Below are 25,630 nucleotides of genomic sequence, written 5' to 3'. Positions count from 1 at the left end.
ATTTTTTTTTCAACAAAACATACAAATTGATTTGGGCTCCAAACAGATCTGAGGAAGCCCGAATTTTAATAATTAAGATTGACACTAGGGTCCTTCCTGTCACTTGCCTTTTGCCTCCAGCATCAGTGGGTTATCAGCCTCAATTACAACCCTTTTTCTCCTGTGTTTGCTTTTGTTAGGCACTGGGATTATCAGAACGCACATATTTTGTCTTTATGTTTTATGTCATAAAATTTAATAGACTCCACTGATGCTGCAACTTGGCGTGAAGTCATTTGGCACATTTGATTCAAGGGCTAATAAAAACAAGCCTTCCTGTTATTGTACATGGTAAATACTGAAATTGATAAAACCCCTTAAGGAGTTAGGTTTATAGCCCAATGAAATCTAAACTGATTCATAGTCCCAGAGGCTGGAAATTTGAAAGATATGTAAAGCCTGGCCTACGCTCAGGTGTTTGTACAGAAAGCCTGCCTATATCTCTAATAGGAATTGTATTTACTACAGCTTCCATGTGAAGACTGGAATTCCATATTTCTTATGGAAATCCTACTCCAGTAGTGTAAAAGGCCTGCTTATTTTTCATCCAGTTTATAATTCCTCCTATATTTTAAAGGATTGCTGGAATTAACACGAGTCTTGGGAGTTTTTTTTTATTCCATTCCAACTTTATTCCTTGTCAGCGTAGAGTCAGCGGTACTGGAGAACCAGCAGAGGGAGCACGGAATGCTTCCTTCATCTCCCTCTTATGTAAACACTGGCTACTGTCTGAGGGGTTCCTTAATTTCATTTCTCTGCAAGAATTTGTTGCAAGAAAAGGTGATCTACGGCTCCAACATTAAATCTGTGGAAATCTTTAGGGTGCTGCATTTCCATGCTGATTACTTGCCTGCTTCCACCACTCTATTCCCCCTCCTGCTCTCCCCTCTCTGCAAACTGTTCAGTCTTCATGGAGTATTTCTGAGTTGGGACATCCATCATTCATTCCTGCAGAGATTATGATATGTCATTAGGTTGTCAGGCAAATTGGAAAGTTTGCTCCTTGTGAGCAAAGAGAGCTCCCATGCAGCTCCAGGGCTGTAAAGTGTTAATTTCAAAGATCAATATTTTGCAAAAAGAAAGAGGAAAAAAGTAGAAGTCAGGAAGAAGCACAGTGTGTTCTACACACATGCTTTACACTTTGCTTTGTAAAACATGCACATCTTAAACCAGAGTTTGCTAAAGAGTTAAAGGAAACCAAGCAAATTTGAACCCAGATTAAAAATGTGAATTAAATTATCATCAGCCACACAGTCATACAGTTTGAAGTTCAATGCACCCGTTATTATGTATTAACATTTATTTTTTTAATTAGTAGACAACCCCATTTTGTGTATTAAAGTTTTTATTCCTTAGTAAGAATTTTTTTTAATCACAAAATAGTGTGGAAATATTTAGATAATAGAATTCATGGAGTGCTGGAAAATACTGAATATAAAGATTGATTTCTAATATATCACATACTAAACTGTTCTAAAACAGCTGGTTTCTTGCAGACAGGATTTATTTTCTTTTTAATAATTTAAGACAGCATAAGCTTGTATCAAGCATAAGCATTGTAACAAAAGTGCAACTTTTTCAGCAAATCCTCCCAAAAGATATTTAACTCAAAATATCATTAACACATATTTTTTTTCTCCCTACAAAAATAGCATGTCAGACATCATTAATTGGATGTATTAACAACTATTTACATACAGCCACTCTGTAGGCTAGTAAGATTTTTTTTGTTTTTAACGTTGTTTAAACACAGCGTTTGAGGCAAAACAGTAGCAACAGCAGCAGCAGATGCACCAAACGGACTGACGGACCCCGGACACGCACACACTCCTCGCCAGGCTGTGGTGTCTCACCTCTTACATAACATTCAAGTGAGATTTCTCACAGTGCTACCTTGGCAACAAACTAAAAATATCTAGGCAAGGTCTTGGTTTAAGCCTTATTATAAAAGACTTATCTGTGTGATTATCTGGCGTCTGGTTTGTCTCCAGAAAGGGAAATCGCAGTATTTTGAGCATGGGATGAGGGGAGAACCCATATGGGAAACTTACCCCAGCTGGTTTAATCGTTCCTGATTGCACAGCGAGGTGTTTACCTACGGCCTCCAGTATGTGTCACTGGGAATTTAGGATGAAATGAGTTCAGGCTGATGAGTTGCTCTGTGTTTTCTTGCGGGAGGGAAGGGGGGTTCTTTTTGTAGTTCAGTGCAGTAACATTCATTTTATACAGCAAGGTTCAGGGGGAAAATCTCTCGGGAACATACTGAATTAAATAAAGACGGGGTGAGAACAAATGCACTTGCCACACCTGTATACCTTAGCCAAAAAAAATAATGAAATAAACACAAGGTTATGTAATGGGTCTGACCCTCCTTCCCTTGCACACCCAAAACTCGCTGGAGCCAGCGGCATCCCCGGGTGCTCAAGGCACTGCAGGTTTGGGCTCAGGGTGCACCCCTCCACGCTCTGGTCCTCGATAAAGTGCTAGCACATGTGCTGGGGTCTGCCCTTCTTCCCTCGCCTCGCCCCCTGCCCTCACCCTGAACCCACCCAGGTCTCCCGGACAACAAGTGCAAGTTCCCAAGTGGGACTTACGGACACACTGTATAAACCCATTCCAAATAAGGTGCCACATTTAAGTTACTCTATATAGAGAAAAAAAAAAGTATCCTTACTATGTCCTCTTCCTTCTTTTTTTTTTTTTTCCTTATTTACGCATTTATAAAGCCAAACATTAAAAAAATACTGAGTAGCAAATTTTATCCTCGACGGTCCTCTGGCGGGGGCCGGGCCCTGGCAGCCCGGCGACCCCTGCCCTCCGCGGCAAACCGGGGGGTGCAGGTGCCGGCCCGGCAGCCCCTCGGGCCGAGGGGAGGGCGGCGGCGGCGGGGAGCCCCCGGGGGCGTCTCACGGGCCCTCGGCACCGGACTCCTCGGCGGCCGCGGGCTCGGGCTCCTCGCCGGGCTCGGCGGCGGCAGCAGCGAAGGGGTGCGGGAGGTGGGGCGCCGGGGGCAGGCCGGCGGCGGCGGCCGCCGCTGCCTTCTCGGCGGGGCCGAGCACCGAGGACAGGCAGGGGAAGGAGGCGGCGGCGGCGGCGGCGGCGGCGGCCGCCTGGGCAGGGATGCCCGGGTAGAGCAGCGGGATGGGGGCGGCGGGGTAGAGATACTTCTCCAGGCTGCTTTTATCCAGGAAGGGCTGCATGTAGGCGGCGGCGGCGGAGGGCGAGATGAAGTAGAAGGGCAGGCAGAAAGGGGCGGCCGCCGGCTGTCCGAAGGGGGCCCCGCCGCCTCCCGCGCCCAGGGCCATCAGCGAGCCCAGCAGGGCGGCGTCGGGTCTCACCAGCGCGGCCGCCGCCGCCGCCTCTGCGCCCCTAGCCGCCAGCCCCGGCGGGCCGGGCAGGGGGCTCGGGCCACGGTCCAGCTTCCGCCGCTTGGGCGCGGGGGGCACCTCGTCCCCCGACGGCTCCTGCTTGATGGCCAGGGCAGGCAGCGCCCCGCCAGCCGCCGCCGCCGCGGGGCCGCGCTCGGGGCGCGCCTCGCCCTCCCCGCCATAGCCGCTGTCCGTGTCCGTGTCGGTCTCGGCGCTGAGCTCGGCGGCGTGAGTCCGCTGGATGACGGGCACGCAGTTAGCCTGGCCCTCCGGCTTGTGGCCCGGCGCGCAGGGGGGGGCGGGCGGGGAGGAAGAGGAGGAGGATCCCTTGCTGAGGGGGCCCGGCGGCGGGGAGAGGAGCTGGGGGCCGGGGAGGAACTGCGAGGAGATGGAGTGCAGGTGGCCGAGCAGCTGGGCGCATCGCTGCTCGCGGGGGGTCCAGCTCTCGAAGCGGGAGAGGTACTGCAGCACTTCCTTGGCGCACGTCTGAAAGCCCGAGTGGAAGGCGTCCAGGTCGGCCTGCACCGGAGACTTCATGGACCGCTCTCCTGCGGGGGGGACCGAGCGGGGACAGCGTTTGCCCGCGGCTCTGGCTTGGGATGCCCCGCTCCGCGCCCCCCCGAAACCCCCCCTTGCCGGCCCCCCGCTGCGCCCCCCGGGCCCCGCTTACCATTCTGCAAAGCAATGATCTTCTGGTGCTGCTGCTCCGTTAAGGCTGTGAGCGCTTTCAAGTGTTTCAAAGTCAGTTCCAGCACCACGGCTTTCTCCAGGTGTCCCAGCGTCTGCAAAGGCGAGAGAAGGGGGCGGTTTGGCTACCTCCCGGCGCGCTTTGGCTACCGCCAAACGCCGCCTCCGCTAACTTCGGGGAAGCCGGTCCCCGAGGGGCATTAGGGCCGGGACGGCGGGCAGGCAGCGGGCAGGCAGCCCGGAGTCCCGGGGGCTGCGCAGCGGGCAGGCTGCCGGCGCCGGCATCTGCGTGTACATATACGCCCCCCTGCACCTTACCGTCAGTTTGAGATGCTCGGGCAGCAAATCCTTCAGCTGGGCAATGCATTCGTTAATCCTGTCTCGCCTCTTCTTTTCTATCAGTCTGTGTGGCAGTTTGTACGTTTCCTAATTAGCAAGACCCGGAAAAGCCGAGAGTTAGGCTGAGTCCCTCGGAACGCCGATCAAAACCAAAACAAATGTCATGCGGACCACATGCCGTGCAAATTATCGCCAAGGCACCGCTTTCCCCGCCGTGCCAGCTCGCTCGTAAACCCGCTTGCAATTCGGGGGGCAAGTTAAACGCGCAGGCTCCCCCCGGGATGCTCTTGGGAGTGAAGCTGAGCCGTAAAATTCAGCGAACCCCAAATTAAGCGCTTAAGCGAGAACAGCCCCAGAAAACTTACTCTTACCTTGCTGTCGTCCCTCTTCACGCCTCTTTTGGGTTTGCACATATACAGGGCAGGGTAGTCCAGCCTGGAGAAAAACACAAAGATCCGGCATGGGCGACTGCAGCGGGAGCTTGCCTGGCACCTCCTCGATGGGCACACGGGCGCCGAGCGCTCTGCCCGAAGGGCTGGGCGAAGGATCGCCCGGGTCCGCCCGCGGAGGGAGGCGGCGAGCCCCGCGCCCCGCCGGGGAGCCGGCGCCGCTCCCGGCGCTCCGCTGCACTTTCCCAAGAAGACGAAAACGCCGTAGAGACACGAGACAGAGATACTGCCCCGCCGCCTTACCCTATAAAATCCCTATGCTCCAGTAGCTGCCTCTCCGGCAAGCGGGAGATTCCTTCATCCATGTCTGGCAGCGGCTGATGTTTCGTCGCTGCTTTTGACTGAGCCTGCGGGATGCTGAGATCAGTCTCGGGAGATCCGCAAGCGACGCTGCGCACATGCAGCCTCCGTCCCCCCTCTCCCGTGCAAGTGGCCAAAAGTGTGCGGCGGCTCGTCCTCTCCCCCCCCCCCCCCACCAACCCCAACCTCCCCCCACCCTCCCCTTCTTCCAAGTGCCACCGCCGCTCCCCCCCTCGCCCGCCTTCGCTCCCGCTCGCCGCGCACACGCCCGCAGCTCCCGCCGCCGCCGCCGCGCCTGCCCGCGGGGCACGCGCGCCGCCAGCCAGCCCCGCACCCGGCTCACGTGCGGCGCGGGCGGGGGCGGGACCGGGGAGGGGACGGGGCGGGGGGGAACCGGGGTGGGGGGGTCCCGGGGCCGCCCCGCGAGACAGCGGCTTCCCCCCTCCGTGTGTCACTGCCGCTGTCATCGTCAGCGTTACTGCCGCGACTGCTGTCGCTCTCGTCGTGGTTTTATTATATTTTTTTATTTTTATCATTTTTCTAATATTATTTTTAAAATAAATTTACTTTTCTATTTTTTATTATTATTATTTTTTATTTGTGGCTGAGGAGGAGACCCGCCCGTGGAAAACATGCCCGGAGGGAAGGCGTGGGAGGATGGAAGAACGGGGAATAATGGAGCCCCTCTCTTGCGGAGAGGGCGATTAGGGGGTCGCGTTCGCCATACGTTGCATATAGATTTAAGGATGCGTGGGCACGGACACGCGTGGTTTTTTGCGCGGGGCGCAGCTGTCGCCCCACGGTGATCCCGGCGGCTCCCCCGCCCGACCTTTGGACGGGAGCCGGGCCCGCCTGCAACGCCAGACCGCGTCAAAAGCGCTCCTTATATACACGCGGACTCGCGTATAGAGCCCTATATACATAAAAACACGTATATCTGCAATACAAACATATCTGCTGCTGACTCTGCCCTCGGGCAGCCCGCACCCGTGCAGAGGTGACACTGGCAGGATTTGTCCCCGGTGCAGCGTGACCGGCCCGCGGCAGCCCCGGGGCGGACCGGGCCGGGAGAACCCCCCCCCCCACCGCTGTTCCCCCCGCCCTCCCTCGTCCCTGCGCGCCGGGCGCGCCCGCGCAGCCCCCGCTCCCCGCCGGCGGCGGCGGCACCGACAGCCGCCTCCCTAATCCCGTCTCACACTGGTACGAGCACAGGGCCGGCAACGTGACGCGACCTGCTGCCACATCACTGCCGCCGGCGGCACCGGGCGGCCCTGCCCCGCCGCCACCCCCCCGCCGCAGCGGGCGCTGGCACGCGGCGGCACCGGGCACCCCCCGGCTCGGGCAGCCTCGAAATCCCCCTCCCCTCGGGCCGGGCAGCCCGCCAGGACCCCCCCGCCAGCGGGAGGAGGGGGTGCCGCTGCCCGAGGGAATGGGATGCTCTTCCCCGCGCCCCGTGCAGCGGCGCTGTGTGTGCGTGTCCCCGCGGGTGCGTGTCCCCGCGTGTGTCCCCGCGTGTCCCCGCGTGTGTGCCGTGCCGTGCCCGCACGCCGGCGCGGCATGTGTGGCCCTGCAACGTGCGGGGTGTGCGGCGTGTGCGGAGAGAGCAGCGGCCCCGGCCCCACGTGCGGTGCGGGGGGAGAGGACACCACCACCACCATCCCCCAGCAGAGCCGGGCTGCCGGGTTTCTCTCCGGTATTCCCGGCGGGAAGTGTCAGCTGAGGCGATCCATAGCGATGTGTTTATCCCACGCCGCCAGCCCTGACCGCGCTTGCCTTTCATTTGGTTCGGTTTTGCTCCCCTCCGTCCTTGAGCTGCGTGACCCCCGAACCGCGGGATCCCACAGCAGCTGGCGGAGGGGGGCGGAAAGGCGGCGGGAGAATTACCCCAATAAACAGAAAGCACGCCCCCGGCTGCCAAAACAGAGACGGGAACCTCACATTATTACTTGCTAACGATGGTGCTTTACAGGTAATCTGGCCAGGAGGGTAACTCGTGATTTTTGTATGCGGGGGGGTTGCTTGAACCGCACTGCCCATATGTAAAGTGCGAATGAGGTTTTAGGAGCAGCGAAGGCTCTGATGAGGTGTTTGAGGCTCCTGCTTGGCAGGCAGCAAGCGGCACTGCGGGCTTGTACAGCTCTCTCCCTGTTGGCCTGATGGCATTTCCACGCTGCCTGTGCAGCTAAACTGGGGGTAAACATGAAAACACACATGGGTGCCGCATTCCTATAGGTTATGAGGGTGGGGGTCAGAAGGAGAGGCTTTTGGGCTGCTACAGAGGCAGTTGGGAGAATCTGCTGCTGGTGAGGAAAGCAGACTGATACTTTGGTTCATGGAAGCACAGAACATCCTGAGTTGGAAGGAACCGTCTCCTGGCCCCGCACAGGACACCCCAACAGTCCCACCATGTGCCCAAGAGTGTTGTCCGAACACCTCTTGAGCTCTGTCAGCCTTGGTGCTGTGACCACGGCCCTGGGGAGCCTGGTCAGTGCCCAACCACCCTCCAGGGGAAGAACCTTTTCCTGAGATCCAACCTGACCCTGCCCTGACACAGCTCCAGGCCATTGCTTTGGGTAAGGGCAGCTTTGCTTTAGGGCAGCTCCCTTGGGAAGGGGGACCACAGACTGCGAGGGAAACTCTGCTCAGTGCCAGCATGTGCCAGCAGTAGTTGGCCATCAAGGATGCATTGGTTGCTCCAGGTCAGGCATCCATCTGGGACATCTAAGATGGAGCTATAGGCTGTCTTGCTAGTCAGCAGAGAGAAACAAGCACCATCAGCATGAAATTCCTCTCCTCCAGACTGGACTCGTCCTAGAGAAAGCATCCAGAAAAGTGGAGGCATAGCACAAATAGTAGAAGGAGCCCTAATCCTGAAATAAAGCACATGGAGACCTCCTGGGGGAGTAGTGACTCAAAGGAAGCTTGAACCCTGGAAGAAAAGAGTTGCCTCCAGCTGATTCCTCCTATGGGCAGGAAAGCAGGGCTTTGCATGGTTTCCATAAGGAACATAGGAGGTGGGGAGCAAGGGGTCAGCATTTCTGGAGCACCTACTTGTGGAACACCTGGAGTATTTCTGGAGTGTCTTTGCCGGCTTCGTCCTCTCTGAACAACCTGCGAATCTTCAAATTATGGAAAGAATGTCCGGGGAGAGACTCAGCTTCTAGGAGGAGAAGTCCTAATTCTGGGATTCCTCTGGAACCAAGTGGGAACGGAAATTGAAAATTACCAAAGATGCAAAACATGAGCCGAGACAGCTGGAGACTTTGCAAAAGGAGTTCAACATCTGGAACTTCTAAGAGAGGTTTATAAGAGGTCACCTGCAGACAAGGATAAAAGGCTTCAGTGTCCAGAGAGAGTGCGAAATTCTCCTGGAAGATTCCCAGTTTAAAAGGGCAGGACGGATCAAAGAGGTGATCAGCAGCATGACTATCATGGAAAAATAATGTTTTCCAGAAAATAAGAGGCACAACAAAAGCTTTGGCTCATTTACAAGCAAAGATTAACCGCAGTAAAGAGTTAAGAAACTGAGAAAATCAGTCAGAAAAGGAAATAAAAGGCTTGCAGGTCACCGCAGGAAAAAACAGCCTCCTGCTGCAGACAAGAGCTAGCCAGCACAACGCCTACCACCAGCACTCACCACCATTCCCAGTCTGCAGGAGGAAGGAATCAGACTGTTTGTCCCAGCTGAATCCGTGCAAAAGCCACAGTGTTTGAGGAGAATACATTTGGGGAGGTTTATCCAACTCAGCCCATAACCACGGCGTAAGGGAATGGCTCTGAAATAGGGGCCTAGGAGCCAACTTGATGGGGTCAGCTCTGATGTTAGTGAGCACTTGCCTTCAGGAAAAGAAATTGAATTATCTGGGCTGACTGTATGACTGGAATCAACCATCAAATTAAAGCTGGTCAGCGGTGTGCAACAAAGTGGGGGACAAAGAGAATTCAACTGAAGGATCGGGATGATTTTGGTTGAATAACAAGATATCCAACCAGGGGAAACTGGACATTGACCTATTAATAGATTTTTCAGTTATGGGATGACCAGATTAAGACCGGGGAAAAAGTGAAAGGAGAGTTTTTTATAAAACCTGAGCTGGGTAAGAAAAAAAGGTCCTGCTGTCCTGGAGAGCAGCAGGAGATGCCCTGGGAGGAGCAGACAAACAGAGCATGCAATGCAAGCTCCCCAGGCCAGTTTCCCAGGTCCCGGTGGCCTGCGGTGCAGAGACTTCCTGAGCCAGAAATGATATCCCTGTGTTTAATGGGAAGCCAGAGATGCCGTGAGAGGCAGAGGAATGTGCCAAGGTGCTTAAATCATGGGCTGCAGCAGAGCTTTGGGCCAGGAAGCAGACACTGGGGAGAAGCTGGTCAGTCACTGGAGCCCTGTCAGCGCAGCTCTGTGGCTCACACAGGGAGGAGAAAAGAGAACTTTCCATTTCAGAGAGTACCACATGTCCCCAAATGTATGTAAAGCAAGAGACAGTGGCCATGCAAAAGTGCAGCTGAATTCAGAAGCAGAAATAAAATAACCTGAGTGTGGGAAGGTGGTGGGCCAAGACAAGACACAATGTGCAACAAAACCTCTGCAGGGTTGCAAAATGGGGAAATGGGGGTAGATCCAGCTTGGAGGACAGAGTCAGGACCATGTTTTTGTGAAGGACTGATACCAAAACCTTACAAGGGGGACTTTGGTCACAGAGGCACTCCTAGGCCGTGTGAAATGGGCCAAAGTCTACCAGACTCGCCAAGCTAGACCAGCACTTGGGCTAACGGTGGCCCAGCTAATCACTCAGGAGAGTGTAGACACTTCCAAACCTGGGAAAGTCAGATTGGTGAAACAGGGGCACTGGAGCAAAAAGTCAGGCGTGATGATGTCCTGATAAACACCAGGAACTGTGCCTTACTCCATCACTTTGGAAATTCCCCTTAAAGACCTGTTTCAAGTGAAGCAAACTGTTTGCAGGCAGCTGGTCTGCGATGAAAACCTGTCCTGCCTCCCAGGACAGTGAAAAATAAAGGCGACTCCAGTCTGAGGTCCCTCCCTGACTGATGGGAGGGTCTGGAACCTGCCTGGAGCCCTGGGACCTGTCACCCAACAGGTCAGTGACATCTTGTGCATGTGAAACAGAAATGATCTCCATCTGTCTCCCGGATGTTTTCCAGGAGCAACAATCAGGAACAAGTAAAACAACCTTCCCCGTAAGTGCCCCCTCCAAAGTCCCTGGAAAGGAGCTGCGTCTGTGAGTGAAGATCCATCCCTTGGATGATGCCATTTGGTTTGGTTTGGTCAGTCACAATAGATCTGTAAGCTGTATGTCAGCAAGCAGAAAAGAAGAAGCAGAGAAAGGTGGGGAAATTGCCCAATTTGGCAGTTTAGTGATGGTCAGGGACTTAACACAATGCACCAGCTACGCTGGAGAGGCTGGTGGGGAAGGTATGGCCATGCCAAGAGGAGGCCTTGGATGGCCTTAGCCTTTCAAGAGGTCTGTTGTGCTTGGGCTATTTATGGGTGCACACTGAGACCTTTGAACAAGTGGTAGGTGCAGTTACACATGGCCTGTGATAAGTTCAAGGCTGACAGCCTATAACTGGTCCCAAAGGAAAGGAAGATGTTCCAAAAGCAGGTAACTTCTGTCTGCTGCACAAGCTGGTGATGGGGAATTTCCACTGACAAAAGCAAAACTGAGACTGCACTGAGCTGGCAGGAGGTGCAGGCCCATAGGACTCTGCTCCTGTTACAGAAGGTTTCTTTGTAGATTTGTTTGTTTGTAGCATTGCAAAACCTTGCACAGGCACAGTGGCCGAGGGAGAGCATTTCAGTGGCCAACAGGATGAGATTTAGCAGTTTCAACCCGTGCAATTCTTGCCAATGGTTAAATTTAGTGATGATTTCTGTTGATTCTTGCACAAGAGGAACACTCTAGTAAGGGTAGGCCATAAACCCCTGCAATAGCTCATTCTGTGGACCTTGGAGTTTCCTTTGCCCAAGGAAAATGGCCATTTTGCAACTGCACAATTAACTACACCTCTGGGTGTAAGTAGAGTGGTGGTGATGCCTCATCCAGGCTCACCCCTGGGGCTCAGTGCAGCAACATCATGGATGCAAAATAGAAGAGTTGGTTCTTCAAGGGGATGAATGAAGAGAGGAAGATGCTTGTTTCCTCTCAAACAACTTGTAGATGTGCAAATACTTCTAGCTCACCCAGGAGAACCGAGGAGAGGCGATGCCAGAGAGGGAGTATGGGCTCCCAAATGAGTTCACACCAGAAGGTTCAGCACAGAAAGAATCGCAGTAGGATAGAGCTAGAAAATGAGCTGGGAAACTCAACTTCCTGGTATGGGGTATACATTTGGAGCATTATGAAATCTGTCTTTGCAGTACAAAGGGAAAAGCATTCTGGTGCTACTGAAAAAGGTGAAATGTGGCATGAAAGTTATAGTGCATGGAAACAACCTGTAGAGCACAGTGTTATGTGGTGTCTGGAGCAGGAGATTCTGAGATTATTATTTTAAAACTGGAAAATTTTTTAAACCATAGTGTGTTTCTGTACATTTCCAACAAGCCTTAACTGAACTAAGGAGAAAAAAATCCTATATTGGTTAAGAATCAGGAAGGATGTAGAAAATGCATGCGGGAGATGAATGCTCCTGTTGCAAATGACGGTCCCACAGAAACACGGAGACTCACCATGAAACAGTATCTTACAGACTCATTCCACTGATGGGCTACACTGCCTGGTTGTCCTTGGGTTTTTTGTCTGAAGCAGATTCTGAGAGCTGCAGACTATTTCACAAAATGCCCTGGAGCTTGTCTGTTAGGACACTAGTGTCAGATGTCTGAGTGAAAGGCGTCCTCTCCCTCCAAGTCCTAGGAGGTATGGGAGGATTGCACAAAGCTCAAGGGAGAAACACTAAATCCAGAACATTTCAGCAGATCTGTGAGGTGGCTGGGATCCCTAAAACATCTCCATGTGACCACAGCCTGAAGGGTTGGTGGGATGGGTTTTTTTTTGCAGATTCTTCCAGTCAACTGGCTTGCTCCTCAGAACTGCATCAAGTGGTAACACCCAGCATATTCCAGTCCTTTTGGAGGCCCCAGGAGTAGCAAAACACTTCCTCACCATTTTGGTGAAAACCTAAGGATTTCTGCATGCCTTTTTATGGACTTTTGGGAGAAGAACAAAGAGTTTTGGATCATGCATAGAAGCATGTTCTTTTTTTTTTTTTTTAATTAAGTGGAAATCTGGGATATTTTATAGTCTTGGAAAAAGCAGAGTGAGAGTCTTAAAAAGGACAAACCTAGAGCAACATTGTATAAGGGCATATGGTACTGACCTGGATATTTATGGTGGTATACATAGTACAGGGGGGGTCCCATGGTATCACAAGGCCCATTAGAAAATGTACTGGGAAAAAAATATATTGGGAAAATAAAACTTCTTGATTAGTTCTATTCTTTCTTTGCTCTTCCCTCTGCAAATGTAATTGTGGAAAGCCAAGGCTGGAGAAGCTGAAGCACAAATCCCCTTCCTCCCCACTAGCTCCAAAGGGCAGAGATTTGGAGGCAGACTGAATGTACCTCAGGAGCACTCTGGGAGTGGCTCTGGAAGGGAATCAAGGAACAGAAAACTACGAGAAAGGGGAGTACAAATGTTTTGGATTAGTGATAGGAAAATACCTTGCTGAAGCACACTGTGTAATTACAGGCAAGTAGGAATGTGTCATTCATCGCTTCTTAAATTATTTTCCTGTTCCCTGTGTAGTGGGTTTATTAGAGCCTTGTCATTTTGAGCTCCTTCAGGATAAAGGAGGTGGCTGAGAGGTCAAGTGTGAGAGGGAGACCAAGTCCTCCTAAATCCAAGGGTGCAGGATAGGCAGGACAGTCTCCCCCCTCTATGAAACAAACCCCACCCCATTCCAGACACTTGGCTGCAGACAGATAAGTGCTGGGAAGATGAGAGAGATGACAGAGGAAAAGCCCAGTGTGTAGTTTTGGGTACAGATATTACCTGGCTCTGAGCAGAGACCCAGTCTCCTGTCATGTGACTCCTCCTGGGTTCTGGCCTGGAAGTGTTGAGCTTTTTAGCTGGAAGGACGGGAGGAGGAACCAGGGAATCTGTTGGTGCCTGTCTGCTTTGGTCACCACATGAAATCTGCCTGGAGAGTGCAAGCAAGGAGAAGCCCTGTGCATCGTATAAACAAACAAACAACACTTGACAGGCAAGCCTAACTATTCCCTGCTGACCTCGGACAGGCACCAACTGCAGTCCAGCCCCAGAGCACAAGCAGGACAGTACAGAGCTCAACACAGAGAAAGGACAAGCATGTGATGATCACTAAAACCCCTTGTCCCAGAGGAAAGTATAAGACAGCACTTAGACCCATCCTAGCTTGTCAGGAGGTATCCAGGATACCTCTGGACCTTGTACCAACTGGGAAATACCCCCTCGACCATTCTGCCTGAATTCCCTGCTCTTTCCGGGGTGGCCTTTGCTCCCAGCCCAGATGGCAGGCATGGTTACCTGTGCTGGCAGTGCTCCCTGGGATGTGCAGTGCCACAGGGAACTACCCTGTGGTATGTGAGGCTCTGCAGCTCTTGCAAATCCTGCTTGCAGGGGTCACTTGCCTGCCGTGTTATTCACCCGCCCTGTGTTGTACCAGGCTGCTGCTGCTGGAGCACCAGCTCTGCACAGCGCTGGCTGTACGTGAGCGGTGGCAGTGGCAGGCCTGGCAAGCCTCCCTCCTTCACAGGGAGACTCTCCTCCCCTCGGGTGAGCAGGTTTCCAGACAGCTGCCTTTTATGAGGACAGGCTTTCAGGAAGGCTCTAAAAACCAGCCTCGTTTAACTCGTGTCCCAGTCCTGTCCTCTGTGTCCTGCTGGGGAGGTATTGCATGACCCCCTTCAAGCTGCCAACAGCCAGGCTTTCAACGTGGCAAGGGGCCGGGCTGTGTCTGGGCAAATGTTTTCCTTCTGCGGTCAGAAAGCAGGGCTGGGCAGAGGCGCCGTGCCCGAGGCACATCCTGACAATGAGCCCCTGCCCACCCAGGCCACGCTGGGTCCCGATCCCCCACGTTGACAGCAGGGACAGCGAGGGTGGCAGCGACCTTGGGTCGTCCCCAGGCTCAGTGCCATTCCCTTGGGAGCAGCAGGGACCCTCACCCTCGGGGAGTGCCAGGAAAAGAGCCTGGGGTATGTCACAGGATGGGGACAGGCTTGTGCCACCCACATAGCCCACCTGTGAGATGCGCTGGCATCTGCTGCCTCCAACAGCTTGGCTCAGCATCGATGCCCAGCTAAAAGGCAGCATGCAGCCTGTGCATCCCAGCAGGATCACTGGGGACCCCTGCTCTCAGGCAGGCATTGCTGTTGTGTCATTCCCCCCACACACACTCCCCTACAACTGTGAAGGTCCAAATCATATCTTCATAAAAATACTTTGCATCCCAGGACCCAAGCACAAACCTGCCCTGCCTGCTGGTGGCCTTGGCAAGGAGCAGGGAATTAAATCACCAAGCCCAAGTCTGCAGTGTGTTCCCATTAAGGCTCGTGAATTTATGTCAGAGTTGGAAGAGGTCCGTGGTATGGGAAGGTTGGTGTTCTGTTTTATTGCCCTTTATTTCCTTTACTGTTCTGAACAAGGTGTGAGGAGGAAGCAGTATGCTGGAGAGGTGCAGGACTCATGGAAGTGAGCAGGTGAGGCATGACATCCAAGCCAAGGAAAGCAGTGGGTGATCCTCATCCCACCCTCCCATTCAGAGCAGGATAGGCAGCAAGTCCCCACTGATCTTCTCTGCTGTGAGAAGAAGCCATGCAGCCTTTTCAGTACTTTCTTTGAACTTCACTCTATGACTTTTCTAAAACAGCCATGGCCAAAGCTCAGCCCATGAAGCTCTGCACAGTGGTCCAGGCCTTTGTGCGGAGGTCTCACCTGTGGGCTTAGGTGTATGGCACAAAACCCTCTTTAAAACCCCCAGTGTGGTTGGAACTAGACCATTTTTAAGGTCCTTTTCAGTCCAGGCTGTTCTGTGATTCTCTGATTCCTAAGCCCCAAAAACCTAATGGTGGAGGAGACAAGAAAGCTTAGATTTTTTTTTTTTAAATTACTTTCCCATTTTGCAGATTATCATTATCATTCATGTCGTACTTTTCATTTTAAGCACCTTTTCTTGGTGTAGCCAAAATCATTTAGAGGACTTTCCTGAGGCACCTGTACACTGGGGAGCCCCTAGGAGTTTGGCTGTCCCGTAACAATGGCTCTGTAGGAGCAGGACAGGAGCTGAGTGCCAGCACCAGCGTAATGGCAAGTGCCTGCAACAGGACAGGATGTCTCCTTTAAGTCTCCATCTTCTGCAAGGCCAGTTCACCCACTCCCAGGAACATCATCCTCAACAGCTGTTTTTTTAGTCTTCTTTCTGAGGTTTTCCAGTGGAAGAGTCTTCTCAGAGCATTTGGATGTATCTCAGTTTGGCAAAGTCCATGCTGGCAGCTTGAGATCCCACTAGTACCAGCAGTGGATGCCAATCAGGCAAATTTCAGATCTGCATCTTCATGTCTGTAGAATTCAGGTCACAGATGAGACGAAGCAGAGACTTTCTCAGTAGAGGGAGGAAGAAGACCCCTGGATGCAGTGCTGGCATCAGTCACCCTGCTTATGCCACTATCTGGCAGCTAAAACCCCAGCAATGTGAGAGTTGGTGGCAGTTTCCAGCCTGGTCCTGCGTGCAACATGGTGCCTTTGGGATCTGTAATCAGAGTTTTGATTATTAGTGTAACATTGGTCATAAAGAGGAAATAAAATGAAATAAAATGAAAGTGCAGCTATCAGCTTCCCTTGAGTTTAACTTGACCTATTTTAATTTAAATGGAAAATGTCACATAACTTATCTATAACACTTTAAAGCCCTAGTCAGGAACATATTGCCAATGCTAGATAGTGGCATGTTTTAGCAGCAATATGATGGACATAAAGCTCTTTAATGCACACAGAAAACCAACCCTCAAAAGCTCTGCAAGGAAAATCATTTGGGCCTTGTCAGGAAAGTGCAGAGCTGAGGGCAGGAAGAAATGCACGCTGCCTGGCACGGCATCTTGTTGTGTACTTTGGCGTCTTTTTTATCTGTTTCTAAAATTTCTGAACGACAGGAATAGAAAACATCCATCACAAAGGTGCTGTGAGGCAACTTTGTGTACATGAAGTGTTTCGAAAGCCCTGGGAGCCTTGCCCAGCTGTCGTATGGTGTCCTCGGGCAGGGGGTGGACACGGCGAGCTCCTGATGTCCCGTCACCAATTGACCAGGGGAGGTTCACTCCAGAGCAATGTGTGCCACGGGTTCTGAGGGCGAAAGCTCTCGACTATGTGGGCTTCTCTGAGATTGTTTTAATGTTCATGGCACATTGTGAGTGGAATAAAATTCCCTTTCCCCCCGGGGGAAGGCTTTGGAGAGGTGCACAGGGATTGTGCCTCTGGAAATGCCCCCTCACGTGGAGCTGGTGCCCAGCTGACACGGAGCATCGCAGCGTCCTTGTGCCGTGACCCTGGGAAGGCAAACCTCTCACAGCTCCCAACAGCGCACTCGAGCTCCCACTCCACGTGGAGAGGGCTGAGGATGGTGTGGAGAGCACTGCTCCAGCGGCCTGGCTTGGATATCAAAGGCAGGTGTGCGGCCTGATTTCCCACTTGAGGCGGTTGCAGGACGGCGCCTCTTCCCCCTGGAGGGGGAAGCTCGCGCGAGGGGCAGGAAGCCATCATGGAACAGCCAGCTCAGGAAGGGGCCAGGGCCAAGATTTTGTTTTTAACCTGTTTCTTGTTTATTTAAGCCTTTGAGGAAGACGAATAAAAGCAGCCACTGACAGAGGCAGGCTGTGTCGCAACCAGAGCCGCGTGTGCTGGCTGGGTCACGGTGGCGGTGAAGGCAGGCTGTGTGATGGCAGAGACCACCTCTCTGGTCATTTGTCAGCCTCACAGACACACCAGTCCTGCACAGGAGCCAGGGTGCTCAGAGAAGGTATCCTGGGCAGAGAAGGTATCTATCAGCAGCCACCTGACACCGGGTGTGGGAGAATTGTGCTGCCTGCCAGGCAGGGCGTCGGCATCACGGCTCTGAAGTTGCCTCTGCTGAAGGAGGAGTTAAAGGCAGGGATATTTTGGTCCTGGCTGTTTTGTGCAGAACAGGAAAAAGTAACATGTTCCCTTTTGCAGAGAGGCATCAGTCCCAGATGGGTTTACCCCCGTGGCCAATGGAGTCCTCGCCTCTGCTGCCTGCTCGTGCTGCCTCCTACCCCAAAAACAAGGGCAGGCCAGTCTTCCAGACTTTGTGTCCCCCTGTGTAGATGTTCCACTGCCACATATTTGATGCTGCATGCGGGATAGCAGCAGATTTGCCATGATCAGCCAGTTTTTGTTGCTGTTCACATTTCCCTTGCACTGTTCAAGCTCCCCACTTCAGGTTCTGGGTTTTGCTAAGGGCAAATTCATGCTCTGTCAAAGCAACACTTACAGGTGAGACCAGTGGTCCACGTGTGAGCTGTGGGGGAATGTCTGCCTCCTCTCCCCAGTCTGAACTGCCTGCTACTTCCCCTGGCTGCACTGTTTTGGGAGAACACTCTTTTGGGAACCCCCAGCTGTTCCCACCAGGGGCTACAGGAGGTCCCATCTGCATGGAGCTGACATCTGGACTTGGGACTGGGATCACTGGACTTGAATTTGAACCAAAATGTGACTGTAGAGCTGGGAGATAAACACACTGTTTCCTGTTGCAGAAAATGTAGGTTAGGTAGAGTTATCCTTCTAAGTTGTTTTTAAAGTGCAGAGGTTTATTGACTGTTTGCAGTCATCTCAATTTTTAAGAAAGTAAATAAGATGTAAAAATTGGATTAAGTGAAAGTGTCACCATGGGGAGGGTCTGACTGGGGCCTGAGGTTAAAGTACAGTGCATGGAATAAAGTAAGAGCATTGTGATTTTGGATCCTCCAACTTTCATCAGTAGGAGCCACCTTCTCCTGGTAATCTTATTTTAAAAGGACCCATAAGGGATCCTTGGTTTAACCCATATGGGCCTCTGCATTTTAAAGAGCTCTAAGCCAAGGATGACTTTCTGAAATGCCCCATTCCTTTAAAGAATAGATGGAAATGCAATAACCTATTCGTAATTCTCTTCCCAAGTTTGCTTAAAAAGTAAATAAAGCCATTACAAAAATCCAGCTGACCAAAAAAAAAAAAAACCAGCTCTGGCCAGTCATTTCAGGCTAAGCTAATGCAATTATCATTCTTATCCATATTGTCATGCAGTTAGTCCTGCTGAGCCTAGCACTCAACTGTCCTGATTTTTCATCTTAAATTCTCTTTGTTCCTCTTCAAGTATTACTCCTGATTAAGGTCTGTGATTTGAGAAACTTAATGTCAGATTTTAAAGTGACAGCTGATTTTTCTTTTAGCAAGTTTGTTTTGTATGGATAAGCTTTTACATGGTGTTGACATATTTTTGACTCCTTTTTACTCTTCAGTTTCTTTTGTAGATACTCTTCTTAATGTCTCTGAAAAGATTGTTGAGCTTGTGCTCTCAGAGAGGGTAATAAACCCTCTTGCAGGTGTTATTGTGTGTGGGGGGAAGATGTGAAATGGAAGTAGGCACCAGGAATGCAAATTCCCGCTGCAATTTGGGTCACATGTCCAAAGGGAATTATAATTCCTCACATGCTTTCTCACGCAGCAGGATGTGGGAGCAGAGGGAGCGCTGCCTTAGACTGGGCTCTCAGCTCATCTACTCCTCTGTCTTCTCCCTGAGGGTGCCCAATTGCCAAATCCTGTAAACCCAGAGCAAGAAATGCCAGAATGGGCAATCCTAACTTGCTCATAGGAAAATATTTTCCTAACCCTGGGCATACATCACTTGGCATGTCCCCTGAAGAGCTCTGGTTTATATCCCTTCTGCTTGATTAGCTCAAATGAGGTAACCCTGGAGATGTCCACAACCTTTATAAATGCCCCTGCATTTTTTTCAGACCTACTGAGCTCTGCGCCTCGGCAATCTCTGGTGGCAGTGAATCCCAATCTTGCAATGTGCTGCTGAACACATCCCCACTCCTCCTGCCATTCACTGCTTATTTTTTAAATCAAATCAAGCATTCCCATTCCCTTTCCCACAATAACCTGGACTTTCTTGCACCAGCCTTCCTCAGGATTTGCTCTCTGTGCCAGTCAGTTGGTACCACCTTCATTAATATTCCCTTCCACCCCATGATCCACCTTTGCACAAGAGCTTTCCTATCACCTTGAGCAGGAATTTCTTTGGCCCTTGAGGCACAAAACTGCCTTCCCTCCAGGGCATCCCTCTGCCATCCTTTCCTGGTCCTCACCAGGACTGCAGATGTGGTGTGGGTTATTCTGAGGTCTGGGCACAGGGGATCACACTATAGATACAACCGTGCTGAAATCAGGAGCTGTCTCAGCCAAGTTACTAATAAGGTTTGCCCTTGTTGCCCTGATCCAAGCCAAGACCTACAGCAGGGACATCAGCCAGGGTCTGGCAGCTCCTTCCTGCAACTTCTATTTCACCCTGGCAAGGCCAGACCTCCCCCCTCACCTTCTCTGTGCCACTGAGGCCATTGACCTGCCTGTCCCAGGACTTGCTAGCACAGCAGCACGAGGCCTCTCTTGCACCAGAGACCTCCTTTTGTAGCAGAAAAATGTATCTTGATAATCCCTGGTTGTGATCCACAGTGCTGGCAGCAGTCAGTCTGCTCTCAGCCATTTTGGCTGATAGAACAGGTGTAGAAAGAGTAGGAGAGGGGTTTTACGAGCAATTACAGCTATCAGAGAGACAAAAAAAAATTAATTTAGCACAGACATGGTATTCACAGGGCACATGGAGAGCAATGGGAGTGAGGGTTCAGATGGCAGCATCTCTTTGAGAGTATCTATGAGAGCACTTCCAGTGTTCCCTGTTCAGCTTTGGGCTGCCTAGAGGAGAACTCTGGTCCCTAGACAGCATGTAAACCTAGGAGGGAGCTGCCAGAAAACACCACTGTCACTGCAAGGTACCCTTTTGTCACCCATTTAAGCTGCTTATAGATGCATGAGACCAAAGGCTGTTTTTCCTTTTGCCTTGTAGCTAAAGCTCAAGGTTTGATACTCCCGGAGCAGTGGATGTCCAAGGGCACAACTCCCCATGACTGTGCCCATGTAAAGTGGCCTATGCAGGCAGGAGGTGGATGACAGTCAGAGATACCACTGACATCATTTTAAGGCTGGGTGAACACACTGCAGCTGGAAAAATACCGATAAATGGCATTTATACACCTTGTACAGTCAACTGCGCTATAGGCAGTGCTAGTAGGGATGTTTGCTTCTCAAGTTATTCGAGACATCCCATTATACAACCCCCTTTTCAGTCAACTAAAGCTTTGCCAAACATTTGGAGGTGATTTTTTCCATGCTGTATGCCTGCCTCTGACATCTTTGAGGGAAAGATCCAGCCAAATGGGCTCGGCCAAAACTCCTGGCACCAAGCACAAGAGGCGAGGGCAGAAGAAGCTGTTTCACACCACATGAAGTGCTTCTGGTGACCTTTTCACTAAAGGCTCAAACTTGCTTTAGAGCAGGGATTTGAAATTTGGCAGGAAGGCTTGATGTCGTGTCAAGGGTTTGCCACAGGTCTTTTCCATCACCTCCCATCATGAGGCCCCTCCCTGCTGCTGCCAGTCCTTGTGTTGTCTGAGGTATCTGACCTGGTGCCTCTCAGTATTACAGCCTTGCTAATGGGCCATGGGGCTGCCAGCATGGTGTGAGACCACGGGATTTCTTCCTTTGTGTGACTTGATAAACAACATCCATAAAGTTGTGTTAGAAATTATTGCAGCTGCACAGTGAAACATGGAGAGGTTTAGAAGTGCTGGGATTGAACTGACCTGTGTAAATTCAATTCACTTTCCAAAGCTGGTTTAAAAGATATATCTGTTGCTACTTTCTTAGTCCCACACAGCTGGCCCTCCCATCTGAAGTTTCCTGTAGTTTTAGTTACAGTGTATTGATAACCCCCCTTTTGTTGCTTTTTTTTCAACATAGCTTGAACTGGAAGTATTTGAAACCCCTTGAGATCTCACAAATGTTACTGTTGCTGTGTATTCTAAAAGCAATACTCTTCCTTGGCTCTTGTGCAGCAATGACATGGAAGAGATGTTTAAGGCAGAAACACACGATTTGCTGGTAACCCACCAACTTCTGTCTGAATGCCTGTGGGCTCACGGTGAGCGGTCCAGCTCCATGAGGCCCTAAATCACAGGATTCAGTGGGTTTTCAGCCACAGGGACAGGCCCCATCATACTTGTCTCTCTCTGTTGACTGATTGTTGCCTGTACTGGCACTTTTGGCAACTGGTATTTATAGAAGCCGTGGTTACAGTGCTACGTGAGCGGGCAACTGAAGTTTAGATTTCCCTCGGCATAGTGTTTCTAATATACAGCTATTAATTCCTCTACAAGCTGAGGAATTAAAGGCATGAATGACCTTGTTGTAAAGGCTTGGATGGCAGGAGGACAAGTCCTAGCTCTGCCACAGGCTGCCCATATGACCTCGGACAGGCCTTGACCTGCACATCCCACTGGCATTACCTGGAAGTAAGCACCTGGTGTACCTGGTGCATCTGCTACACTGAGGGTCCTCAGGAGAGCCTAAGCTTACAGAATTCAGTTACTCTGTACCTCAGTTCCTCATTTTAAAATGGCAATACAAGCAGCTTTTGGCCTTTCTAGGGCCACCTGATCAGGCTGTTGAACAGTCTTACCTTGACGTCCTGCATCACAGCCTCACAGAGACAGAGGGAGGGTGCTCCCATGCCCCATTCTGCCCCAACTCCTCTTCCTGCCAGTCCCCATCTACAGGTTTTCCAAACATGAGTGCATCTAGCATTTTCCTTCATCCAGTCCATGGATCCCACGCTGTGTGTGGCTTTGCTTTGAGGTGTCTCAGTCCCCCTTTACTCTGTGTGGCAGAAACTGCACTGTCCTAGCACAAGCTTCCTCTCATTTTCTTTCTCTCATCATCTGGGTGGCCTTTGTCTCTTCCTCCATCACTAGTGCCCTGCACTCCTTGTCAGACTGTAGACTGAGATCTGTTTCTTTGCTCTTCTCACACTGTGTGACTTTCCAAAGAAAGAGAAAGGGCCTGGAAAAATGCAGAGCCTTCCCAAGGGATAAGTCCATGACTGCAGAATGAAGTTTTCTGGAATTAAGTACCATTACCAAATACTGAGAAAGCCCATGGATGCAGTCAGCTAGGATAAGCTAGAATGGGATAGACAAGGTCTCTGTTTTAACACAGGTCCTAAGGAATGGATAATAAGAAATTAATAATAAGAAACACAGAGGATCTCTGGCAGGAGGGAGTGACACAACAGGACAGTTCCAACAGCATCTTTGACCCTACTGTACTTGTTAGAAGACTGTGCTTTCAGTCTTGTTTTGTTAATACAGTTTTCCTTTTGTTTAATGCACAATCCCATGGGTCTCACAGTTATAACCCAAGGATTCCCAAGGGATTTGTGCAGGTGAGGAGCTTAACTGTCTTAGGTGTAGCAAATTTTGTGGGTAATACCGATGCGGATCGAGCACCATTTGCAGCTAATTAAAATGCTACGCTTTAAAATAATTTTTGCTAATTACTAATCTTTAGCAGCACTATTTTAACTACAATTTCCATGTTCCATGGGGATTTGAACTCTGTTAATTTCCCTCTAACTCTCTTGGCACCATTTAGCATATCAAAATGACCATGAAATTAAAAAACCTTAGCCATTTTAATTCTCTAGGAATTAATGCTAGCAGTAACAGAAAAAGCTTTGTTGCAGGAACTAAATTCAGGCCCTTTCCTCTTTTTTCCCCCCCAAAAAAGGTGATTATGTTATAGTGCTGACTGTCCCAGAGGAGCACAGAAGCTGCTCTGGGCACAGGCTGTGTTTGCTCTGCCAGGAGGAGGATGCACAGGGCCACGTTTCTCTTACACACAGTGTTGTCCCATAAGGCTGGATAGTGAACTAAGTGCTAATCAGCATTCTCTTGGCCTCAAAATGAGTCAAAATCTGTCAAAATCAGTAGCCTGGTCTTTTAAATCCCACTCTGGGCACTGGGCACTAGGCAGCTACTACCCCTGTGCAATGTCAGACACTAAACCAACCTCAGAACGAGCGCTAGACATCAATTGTGCTGTTCCCAGGCTCCTGCTCTGCTTGACAAACTGCACTGCTTGCCCCTGCAAGACAGAAATGTCCTTTAAAATGCTGAAAAAGAGAAGAGGAATGTGAGACTTCTCTTTGGAATAAGGCAGAGTGCATTTGCAGCACCCTCACATCGCCACAGCAATCCAAACACACAAATAACATCACCATGTGAATTTGCAAGAAAAATGGCTCAGTTATTTACCAATGAAATCTCCAAATCAGCCTCCGACAGTCACTCTGAAAAACAACATAAACATTCAACACAAGAACAATCAAAAATACATCAATTTTTATTTTATTCTAACCGAAAAGGGAAGATTCACATCCTTTCACTGAACGCATGTCTACATAGATCAATGTCAGCTCTTATTCATTTGCTACTTTTAACTATTTGCATTTATTCCTGTTCCTTGGGTCTTAGTCAGCTCGCCACTGCCATACCCTTGTTCTACATGCTCTGATTAAACTGAATTCCGAGTCTTTCTCTGGAGCACAGAACGCCTCGTTTTCTGGTTCTCTGTCGTACATCCAGCACCCCATGCTGGCCCTGCACACAGCCCTCTCTGGCAGCCTCCCTGTCTCTCCCTCTTTGGAACAAGATGGTATCCAGAGGAGTTATCCCACTGGCTCCACCACTGGATTGCTTGTGGACCCTCTGTGCATCATGGAACACATCATGTAGCCTTTCCTTGCCTTTTAGAGCTACGAAGCTGCATCAATCCCACTGGATGAGCCTAGCAGCAAGGATTTGTTCTATGTTTGCTTCCCCCACTTGTAAACTGAGCATAATAATACTTGCCTAGATCAAAGGGGGTATGGGGAGAATTAAATAATTAATGTATATAAAGCACTTTGAAAGATGAAAGATGCTATAGAAGTACAAACTATTAACTACAAAAAAAAACCCAACACAACAACACACACACACACAAAAACCCCACAAACGAAACCCCAACTGGTTACTGATGTAAGACTCCAGTTTATTTTGTAAGAAATGTGTGAAATCAAAATAATTGCCACTAACAAATTAGGAGTTAGATTATGCCAAGCTAGGCAGGGGACTGAGAGCCTTGCCTTCTCCTGTGGCTGAGTTAGGGCATCTGCATGAGCAAAAAGGCACCAAAAACATGCCCACAGCGGGGATTTGGAAGGGAAGGCACTTACTGCCTCACCGAATCATCTCAAGCAACCATGTCAACTGGTGCAATTCAAAAATTGATGCCACAGTGTCTTACAATGAGCTGTTTCTTGCTGTTCCCCAGTCTCACTGCTCCAATGGTTAGAAGCCTTCCTCTGGTTTCCAGGCTAAATGCACTCATGGCCATTTGTATCCATTTGTCCTCATGCCAACATTGTTTTAAGTTTAACACAAGATATTTATAGACCAATCGTGTCCTCTCTAACCTTTAATGTTGTTGGGCTGAACGAGGCAATCCCTTCCAGTTTCCTGTTGTTATGTAGGGTCTCCAGCCCCCACCAAGCACCCGACCAACGCTTAGTTACGCCTGGTCCTGTCGCAATTCATCTTTCCCTAAGAGGGATGAATAGAGCTGTGTGCAGCCTCCTCACAGGGCCCACCAGCACTTGTTCTCCATCACTAATACTTTTCAGGCCCACGTGGGAAATCCTTGGTGCAGCCTTGCTCATGTTTACCTTTCCCCATGGCCATGCTGTGCTGCCATTTCACAGAAATCCTGTGACCAGCCGTGGTGCTTGAGGTTTTTTATTTTCCCAGAGAAACTCTGACACTTCAGCCTTACGTGCCAACCCTTACATTTGGCACAATTGAATTTCATCCTATTCCCATTGTTCCCATCCACAAGGTCACGCAGTTCTTCCTGTTTGATAGGCTGGGGCCCCTCGTGTATTGACAAGCACTCGCATGTCTGTGTCATCAGGAAATTTCCCCATGCACTCCTCCCTCTTTTGTGTGACAGGCAAATGCTAACTGAAAGCAGTCCCCAGGCAGCCTTCAGACAAATCCACTAGCAACCACCTTCCAGATCTGCTTTCAGCACATCTTGCTTTCCTTTCCCACCCTGCTGTGTCTCACCTATCTTGTAGAGATGATTCTTCCAGAGGGAAAGATGATGCAAGTCTGTAGGTCTTGCCAGACCCAACCAGTGCTTCAAAAGCAGTTGTGTTCCTTTGGGGATGTTGCAAAAGAGAGTCAGACAAGTTGCAAAGGACTGACATTTCATAACAATGCTAAGCCAAGAAAATATAATACGCAGGGTA

At 50.5% G+C, this 25,630-nt stretch overlaps 2 protein-coding genes across 2 annotated transcripts in view; one reads left to right on the top strand and one right to left on the bottom strand.

The window, feature by feature from the left end:
- Nucleotides 1-1,366: 1,366 nt before the first annotated feature.
- BHLHE41 (basic helix-loop-helix family member e41) lies at nucleotides 1,367-5,330 on the bottom strand. Its single transcript, XM_027711732.2, has 5 exons — nucleotides 5,126-5,330; nucleotides 4,805-4,868; nucleotides 4,413-4,520; nucleotides 4,078-4,189; nucleotides 1,367-3,955 (listed from the first exon to the last, which is right to left on the bottom strand). The coding sequence occupies exons 1-5, from the start codon at nucleotides 5,185-5,187 to the stop codon at nucleotides 2,946-2,948; spliced, it is 1,356 nt and encodes a 451-aa protein (XP_027567533.1). The 5' UTR covers nucleotides 5,188-5,330; the 3' UTR covers nucleotides 1,367-2,945.
- An 11,854-nt stretch (nucleotides 5,331-17,184) lies between these two features.
- The window catches only part of SSPN (sarcospan), a 36,777-nt gene continuing 28,331 nt past the window's right edge, over nucleotides 17,185-25,630 (top strand). The window contains exon 1 of the mRNA XM_039379976.1: nucleotides 17,185-17,203. The gene's annotated coding sequence lies outside the window, so the exon portion shown is untranslated. The remainder of the gene's footprint in view (nucleotides 17,204-25,630) is intronic.

Source organism: Pipra filicauda, unplaced genomic scaffold (assembly GCF_003945595.2).
Source record: "Pipra filicauda isolate LSUMZ 115617 unplaced genomic scaffold, ASM394559v2 scaffold181_size1560634_pilon, whole genome shotgun sequence".
Taxonomy (NCBI): domain Eukaryota; kingdom Metazoa; phylum Chordata; class Aves; order Passeriformes; family Pipridae; genus Pipra; species Pipra filicauda.
The sequence above is the reverse complement of the archived record's forward strand: the minus strand, read 5'-3'. Positions and strand labels throughout refer to the sequence as shown.

Coding starts and splice junctions, on each gene's coding strand:
- BHLHE41 (XM_027711732.2), bottom strand. CDS start 5,187: ATGGATGAAGGAATCTCCCGCTTGCCGGAGAGGCAGCTACTGGAGCAT. Junction 4,869..5,125: donor GAGCATAGGGATTTTATAGG/GTAAGGCGGCGG, acceptor GTTTTTCTCCAG/GCTGGACTACCCTGCCCTGT. Junction 4,521..4,804: donor TGAAGAGGGACGACAGCAAG/GTAAGAGTAAGT, acceptor CTTGCTAATTAG/GAAACGTACAAACTGCCACA.